This window comes from Grammomys surdaster, unplaced genomic scaffold (assembly GCF_004785775.1).
Source record: "Grammomys surdaster isolate TR1022 unplaced genomic scaffold, NIH_TR_1.0 267, whole genome shotgun sequence".
In the NCBI taxonomy this organism is placed as follows: Eukaryota; Metazoa; Chordata; class Mammalia; order Rodentia; family Muridae; genus Grammomys; species Grammomys surdaster.
Genome location: NW_021604708.1, coordinates 3,576,894 through 3,585,839, shown reverse-complemented (window position 1 = coordinate 3,585,839; position 8,946 = coordinate 3,576,894). Strand labels below are relative to the sequence as shown.

At 39.6% G+C, this 8,946-nt stretch overlaps 1 protein-coding gene across 1 annotated transcript; it reads left to right on the top strand.

Annotated features, from left to right (window-relative positions):
- Positions 1-4,183: 4,183 nt before the first annotated feature.
- On the top strand, positions 4,184-5,086 carry LOC114628277 (putative vomeronasal receptor-like protein 4). Its single transcript, XM_028776246.1, has one exon. It carries the CDS (start codon positions 4,184-4,186, stop codon positions 5,084-5,086), a length of 903 nt encoding a protein of 300 aa, XP_028632079.1.
- Positions 5,087-8,946: the final 3,860 nt, after the last annotated feature.

Here is an 8,946-nt window from a genome sequence, read left to right as displayed (position 1 = left end):
AGAGGCAGAGCTAAGTGTTTCAGGGACAGGGACAGGAGGAGAGGAAAGAAGGAAGGAAGATTGAGGAAGAGAAAGACAATCCAGATTCCGAGTGGTTTTAAATAGCCACAAGTAGCTATGAATATCTTTTTAGGAATGGATAATTACAGGTCATCTTCTGCTGTATTATTGTATTGCTTCATCCCATGTGGACTGAATTTAAATGATTACATTCCTTTATGAATCCACCCAGGGAGTTTTCCTATGTTCATATTATTATATTAAACAAGAAAATAAAAATGCTTAAAATACTAGACAAAAACAATAATTGTTTCATTGTTTTTCAAATAACCAATGACCTTAAAGAGAATTCAGATAAACACAATGGAAGAAAATTCAGTAAATTCAGGACAGAGACCAGAAAGTCAGCAGTCTATATTAGACATTCAGCAGAGAGAGAGAGAGAGAGAGAGAGAGAGAGAGAGAGATTTTGAAGAAAGAAACAAGTCAAAGAATAAATGAATGAAAAGCTCAGCCAGGAGGGCAGTTGACTCCTCTACATAAAAACAGTGGTCAAAGCAAAAAGCAGAAACAATTTCCAAAAGTCTCCCTGCTGTTCTGCCCTGGACACCACACCATAAGACCAGACACTGATTCTAGCCCTTGAACATCTTTTGTTCTGAGCATGCTGAGCTTTTAAAAATAAATAAGTATACTTTATTTTTATTTTTGCTAGATTTGTTTCTTTTTATGTACATTTTACTTGTATACATTTTGCCTGAATATATTTCTGTGCATCATGTGTGCACTTGATGCCCATGAATGTCAGAAGACAGCATTAGGTCCCCTGGAGTTATATATGGTTGTGAACCACCATATAGGTGCTTGGAATTGAACCTGGGTCCTCTGCAGGAGCAACAAGTTCTTAACCACTGATTCATCTCTTCAGCCCTGGTGCTGTCCAACTTTGAAATATTTATAAAGGAACTCCTTCAGTTTCTTAGAATTTTCCCATTTAAGTTCCTCGCTTTGGGGGAGACAAGAAGAAAAGTGACATTAGCAAGGAAACTCAAGGTACTACTCATCTTCATAGCCCTTCTTGTCATCACAGAAACTGTAATTACAATCAGAAAGTTTCTGGCTCAGCAAAAGACAGGGCACCAGGGATTGCATAAGGAGCCCTTTCCTCAGGAGAAGCCAAACTCCTGCTAGTGACATCCTATTAGCAGTGACAGTTGTTGTGAGCACACAACTTGAGCATGATAATAAACAGGGCCTGGATGTGCTCTGAGGACACCCCTGAGCCCTGCACAGACTCTGCAGGTGAGTGTTCCATCTTGTAACAGTGGACTGAACTTGCCCTTTTCTCCTTCACAGCGACTCTGTGAGGTAGGGATGGTTAGGGAAGGTAGTTGAAGAGAGCGTCTGGATTCCTGTAAGGTGACAAGATCCAGGAAGAAAGAAGTCTCTCATTTCTCAACTGTCATCCAGAATTATTTCCATGTTCATGAGGGAGCCTAGTGCAGTTGTGTGTGGTGCACTGAGCCAGAGATGCTCATTACAGCTCAGGCAGATACAGGAGACATGGGCTGAAATTTCAATTTGAGTGTAGGGAAGCTTTTCTTCTTTGCAGTTTCTCCAGTTTGTGTTTGTCCTCACAGGAGTGAGAGGTTCTACTCAACAGTTTCTTATATCAGGATCCCTTTAGCTTTCTCAGATGAGGAGTTTGCCCTTCTTTGTTATAGTTTTATTGTTCCTGAAGTTTCGTCATCAGACTCAAATGTAACACAATGTGAAGTTACAGAGAATTGTGGTAGAAACCAACATGACTCAAAATCCTAGAACAATGGCTATTAGAGCATGTTAACACTGGGCAGACACTGTCCTAAGCACTATGTGCCTCTGCTCCACTGAATGCTCACAATACACCTGAATGGTACAAAGTGCTTTCCCTACATAGTGAGTCTTGAAGGGGCCAAGAAAAGTGTTGAAAGCCCAGCATACAGCAGTTAGGAAAGACAGCATTTAAGAGACAGGTTACAAAGCTTGAGCTTGTCGATTTTACAATCTATCCTTCTTTAGTTTACTGATTTTTCTCTCTCATGTATCTGGATGTCACATTCTGCCCCTACAGTCAATGAATAATTTCTAAAAGAACACTCTGACTTGATTAGTTTCACAGAGATTGATCTTTGTTATTTCTTACATGCTAGAAAAATGGGGGTTGAGAAAGCTTATTAAGTATGTACATAAATATCTCTTCCAAATCACCCTGGAAAAGATGTGTGTGTGTGTCTGTGTGTGTGTGTGTCTGTGTGTGTGTGTGTGTGTGTGTGTGTAGCTTCTTCAACATAAATGTCACAATGTTTGGGATATCAAAGGCAATTTCATCTACATGTTTTGCTATTGACATCTCAGCGATTGCATAGGAATAGCTGAAAAGCTCTCAAATAGTTAGCAAACAGATTTTGAGAGAAAATGAAGGCTTGTGAGTACGTTTCTTGAAGAATAACCCACATACTTCAGTAAGTTGGTTGAAGCCTGAAAGCTCACATCATTGCACAAGTGAGGAAGTGCTAATACTTCACAACTGTACATCCAAAGTAAATTAACTTCTCCAGTATACTGAACTTTATCAATATTCAAGAAAGAGCCCAACTCAAATGTTTCTCAAAATTGGTTTGTTAGTTCATCCTTATTATTAAAGTGAAATTTTAAAACCAACGGCCTCCTTGAGAGACATGTAAACTTTTTGAGCAGGCACTATGATAATACTTACATAAGACATACAAACCAGTGTCTCTGAGGCCTGCTCATTGTCCAGTGGAGTAAGGGACCAAATATAGCAGCAGCATAGTCTTCTGAAGGTAAGGAAAGCAAAGAGATAAAATTCTAAGCAAATGCTATAAGGGAGAGTAGTTGAGCAAAGATCAGCCTTGGATATTACATATTCCTGTGTAAAGGTAAGCTCCATATTCCTGTGGAAAGGTAAGCTCCAATGTTACTTTATAAGAGGAAATTCAAAGTAATTCAGAAATAATTTTTGATGTGGAGAAGACAGCAAATTGTAGAGGACAAATTGAAATTAAGGTTGTCATGTGAAGTACTCTGTTTTGTGAGGGGTGAGGCCAATGGAATGTGTTTCTGCTTCAAAGGCTCATTGTGCCTTCAATATAGAAAGTAAAAAAAAAAAAAGAAAGAAAAGAAAAAAAGATACTGTTCATAAAAGATGACAATCATAGTGTGATCATAGTGTGAGATAGTGGGAAGGACTCAGAGGCTGGGGCATTTCTTCTGGAAAGCATCAGTAGATTGAACCAACATCAAAACAATCGGGAGGACATATCTTTGTTAAGACTCTATAAGAATAGTTTTGCTGGAGTTTTGTTAGGGAAAGTATTCCAGGAGAAAGGGTAATAACAAGATTAATAGAAGTCAAAAGGAAATAACTTTCAGTATAATTCTACCCATAAATATTGGGAATGCAATTTTTACCACACTTAGTATTCCCTTGAGGTCATTAATCTAGATGTTCATACCTTGACTAAGTCACTAACCTTTGTATAATTTATGGTCAAAGGGCTTAGGAAGAAGATACCACAACATCTCACCTGAGAACCTGGTCCACTTGACCAAGTACAACTTTCTGAGAAGCTGTAAACTTTTTATTAGTGCAACAATATTTTACTAGTCCAATATCAACAATCATATGATTGCATATGGGGCAGTGAAGAGGATCAGAATGAAACACAACACAGTCCAGTAGCCTGAGCTCACACTGAGTAAGAAGAAGGAAGAGGAAGGAGCCCACCAGGCCAATGCTAAGAACTGTATTGGCTTGAAAAGTGTCAAAATGATTTCACGCATTTAGCTTTTGTCTGGGAAGAGCGTGGTCATATCAACTTAAGGAATGAAGGATCATCATATGAGGCAGGAAACTCTCAGGTTTATGCCCTGATTGTAGCCATTATGTAGCCATAGGAGTGAGGAAAAGAAGGACAACCTGAAAACAGAACAAAAACAAAAAAAATCAAAAAAAAAGAAAAAACAAAAAAGAACAACAACAAACTGTGATCATACATCATAAAGTAAAAATCATGTGTGTTTTCACAATTAAGACCATTCTTTTCAACAGAATAAACAGAGAAAGTATTATGCGTTTTTCTTAGATGATTTTTCCTAGTGATGTACATAAAATCAGAAGATGAAGTGGAGTAACATTACACAGGCAATAGTCTTCCTTTCTCTAGCTGGACCTGGAATTGTAGGAAATATCCTAGTATTTGTAAGATATGTGTACACTTCTGCCTTGGGGACTGAGAAAAGGCCGATAGACCTTATTCTCATCCATTTGGCATTTTCTAATATCATCATTATTTGTAGCACAGGAATCACAGATATTGTCACAGTGTTTTATTTCAGAAACTTCCTAGGAGATGTTGGTTGTAAAGCTATGGTTTATCTGGCAAGGATGGCACGGGGTCTCTCCATCTGCACCACCTGTCTCCTCAGTGTGGTCCAGGCTGTCACCATCAGTCCCAGAATCACCCTTTGGACAAAGCTCAAACCACAAACAGCATGCCAAGTTCTTCCCTTTCTCCTTGTCTTTTGGATTGTTAATATTCTCATAAGCTCCAACTTGCTCTCCTACATCAAAGCAAGCAGTAGCTTGAACAAGTCTGTAGCTGCAAAGTTCATTGGCCACTGCTATATGCTCCAATCCAGACATATGATTAAGTGGCTTTTCCTCTCTCTCATGACTCTTCGAGATGTCATCTTTCAGAGTCTCATGGGCTGGAGCAGTGGGTCCATGGCTCTCCATCTGTATAAGCACCACAAGCGTGTCCTCTACCTTTACAGTTCCAGGTTTGCAAACAACTCCCCTCCAGAAATCAGAGCTACATGGAGTGTTCTCATTCTTATGACCTGTTTTCTCTTCTTCTATTGGGTAGATTTTATTCTGTCTTTCTACACAGGTTTCACAGTGACACATGATTCTATTTTACTAAATTTTAAAGTATTTTTAGAACTTGGTTATGCAAGTTTCAGCCCCTATGTTCTGATCAGCAGAGATGTCCATGTTCCTAATGTCTTGCATGCTCACTGAGAAGTGTAGAATGTACATTCTATAGCTATTCGCTATGAGATAAAGGTATGCACACTGTAAACTGTTCTACCTTGATGAATTTTTGAGTTGGGAACATGTTTGCTATGTAGCATAGGCTGACATGGTGGCCTATAGGTAGCACAGTCTGAACTTGAGATACTTTAGGATGCCAAATGCTGGGATTAGAGGCATTCCCCTCCAATCTGATTTTTGCCATAATGTTCTAGTGTATCACAACATTAAACTAAACATTATAATAATACATTTCATTTTTGTGAGAAGTCTGACACTGCATACTCTTAAGTTTGAATTTCTAGTAAGGTAGACAGCAGATTCTTACCATTTTCCCATTCCACCATTCCTGCCATGTGACTTTTAGCTTGACATTTGCACTGGAAATATTACTTTAGGTAATGCTACTGTCAGAAATCAGTATTTCAGTTTTTATTCCAAAGCCAGAGCATGAAAGCAAGGTAGGGTAGGTGGAAGCGAGGAGGTGACTTATCAGAACTGAGCTTGCAGGGGAGAGTGAAGATGACAGTGAGACAAGTAAAGTCACCAGAGCAGGACACTTGGGGTCAATAACTATATGACACAGCTGGGTTCCAAAACTGCTGAGAAAACTAGTGTTAATGCAGAAGGACAATTATAACCAGGTTAGACCTTAAAACACACACACACACACACTATAGAGCCTGGGAAACAGCCTCTCTCACATGGTGCCATGGCTGGTCTGGAGAACATGCTCCTGGCCAGGCCTCACTGATACACTGATGTGTAAATATCTCACTGTCAGACTGTTAGCACTGGAGCTTCCAGCTCTGGCTCTGGGTCATTAACTATGGGCTGTACTGAACATCCCAGTGTTTGGTAGGCCTCCTTGTTTCAGAATCCCAGATTCCATATTTCCTTATGCTATGCAGGTATACTTTGTTGGCCCACAGACAAGGGAACCACAGCGACAAGGGAGCACAGGGAATCTGCTTGTTGGAGCGAAATTGCTACACCTTTGTTAAGCAACAGGACATTTGTGCTACCAAGAACTCACAGCATCTAGCCATGGAGGACTCAGAGAGTCCAGAAATTGCATCAACTCCGCATCCTCAAGACACTGCACTGCATCACAGGGAGACTCCTGACTGCTCTGAGCTGTGTGAGTGCCATTCCTGAAAGGATGCAGAGCCATGAAGGGCTGTTCACCAAAGCTGCCCATCAGCTCACTGTAGTTCCTCCCCAGGATAAACAGAAAAACTCAAACACATCGTGCAGGGAGTGGGGTTGAACTGTTCTCTCTGCACCTGAGCTGTGCCTGGAGTGGACCCAAGGTTGCCTGCGCTCCTTCCTTGGTCCAAGAGTGAAACTCTGTAGACTAAAGCAAGAGGTAGGCCAGGCAGTGAATCTCTGAAATTCTGCTTTTTGCTAAGATAAACTAGATTCTTAATGTTTTATGACATAGATTAGAGACCACTATTGTGGTTAGTTTCTCTGGCAACATGTTATGAATTAGAATCACCTGAGTGGGACACCTCAGCTGAAGATTTGTCTATCTTGATTGATATGGGAAGACCCACCTGACTGTGGGTAGCCTCTAATGATAAGAATCCAAGTTAAAAGTGTGTGTCAGAAGGAAGACCATCCTGCCTCATGCTTATTTGTCTTCCCTGCTGTCTCTGGGTTGATTTGTTCTGATCCTGCTGCTAAGGTTGATTCCTTTTCTGAGATCAGAACCAGTAGCTCTCTAGGAAACTTCCCAGCTTCTGGAAGAACATTGGGACTACTGAGGCACATGCCTGTGGACTACCTACCAGTTATGTTCTCCAGTGAGAGACAGCTACAATGAGTCTACTCCATCAAGTGAGGTTACAGGCTCAAGGACTGAGAAAAATACTGAGGCTCAGCATATCTTCTATGATTTAGCTCTTGTTACTAAATTAAAGCTGACTTAATAAATAATAACATTACATATGCACATATATATATATCATATATCATATATATATAATATTTTTTATCCCCTTGGTTCTGGCCTCTAGAGAATCCTAAAACTTATAGAGTTACTTTATCCAGTGTTCTGAGCTAGATACATGACTGGGAAAGAGGGCTAGCTTTCAAATGCCCTGTGTTTAAAGAGTGTGTTCCACGATCTTTCTGTTTTTTATTGGATATTTTATTTATTTACATTTCAGATGTCATACTCTTTCTCCATTCCCCCACCTTAAATCCCCCTATCCCATCCCTCCTCCTCCTTTTTGCTTTTATACCATTTTAGTTACATGCAAGTATTAAGGTCAGTTCTAGGTTGAGGGACTAGCAATACAATAGATGCAAATAGTCAAGGAACAAGCAAGACAATAAACACAAATAGTCAAAGAAAAGGCAAGGCATTAAACCCAATTATGTGAACACTCCAAGAGTCACTGTTTCTTAGGCCAATCAGAATGACCAAAATATCTGAGCCTACTTCCCTGTCTTAGCCCAAAGTCATTTCCATGTCTGAAGCCTACTTCCTTGCTCTAGCCTGATATTAGATTCCTGTCTGAAATTACTTCTTTGTTCTAGCCTAATATTTAGATTCCTGCCTGAAATTACTTCTTTGTTCTAGCCTAATGTCAGATTTCTGCCTGAAGTCCACTTCCTTGTCCTTGGCCAATGTCATATTCCTCCCAAGCAGCACATTTCCTTGTCCTTGGCCCATGTCAGATTCTTGCCAAGTACCCTCAAAAGCTCTCTGCCTCTCCCCCTTTTTTATTTCATTAACAAGATTTGAGTCTGTCTTAGGTCATTCTGACAATAATGCCTTCCTTACCTGTCATGGAATATGTATTTTCAAAAGCAATACACTTCTGCCTTAAGTTGGTAAGGCTCTGTGCAGAATCTTACCCGTCCTTGGCTTGCCAGCTTGTTAATTTAATAACTCTGTCTGGGGGTCCATTTTCATGTTGAAGCCATGTACTTTGGATGTCAACATGTTGATGTTGCTAAAGACAAGCTTTAACTTGGTGGGCAGGAATAAAAGTATTCCCAGGACAAAAAGAGCTAGCATGATCAATCTATATATGCCATTCTTGAATCTTGACCAAAATAGAAATATTGTTTTAAGGCCATGGGTAATTTTATCAGCAGTATCTACTGTATCAACACTCAGCAGAGCAGCATTCTTGAAATTTATAAGCTCATTATGTAAAATTAAAACATCCAGAGATGTGTTAGAATTATGCCAAATACACTGTAAGTGTCTTTAAACTTTTTCCTATTTATAATGACTACCACTGTAAATTTTAGAACTAATATGAATCCAATGGTATTTGGCATGACATTCAAGATGAATCCTTATCCTTAAATTCTGAACCTCCTTTCAATAATTTGAATAAGATAAAGATCATCAATCCATTCTTCTAAATGTCTATCTATCTGTTATAGCAGCAATAATTAAGCACACTATCCTCTTGCTTCTGCTTAATTTTGCTCTCTCTCTCTCTCTCTCTCTCTCTCTGTGCTCAGTGGATCAAAGATGTGACTACAGTTTCTTTTTATTTCAGAAAATTCTAGGAAATGTTTGTGAAAGCATAGTTTACCTGGAAAAGATGTCTCTGAACCTTTCCACCTGTTCTGCCTGTCACCTCAGCATGGTCCCCACTGTCACTATCTTGGAACCACCCCTTGGAGAAAGCTTCAGCCACAGACTACATGACAATGTAGTCTTGGCTATTTATTCCTCTTTTCAATTTCTAACTTTCTAATAAGCTATAAATATGTCTATTTTATCACAGAAGTCAGTAGCATGATTAGATCTGAAGTTGCAATGCATTAAGGATATTGAGCTATGTTACTGTTACTGTTATAGAGTTTGTGGCACCTGG

Excerpts from the sequence above, each read along its gene's own strand:
- LOC114628277 (XM_028776246.1), top strand. The coding sequence starts at position 4,184 with ATGAAGTGGAGTAACATTACACAGGCAATAGTCTTCCTTTCTCTAGCT.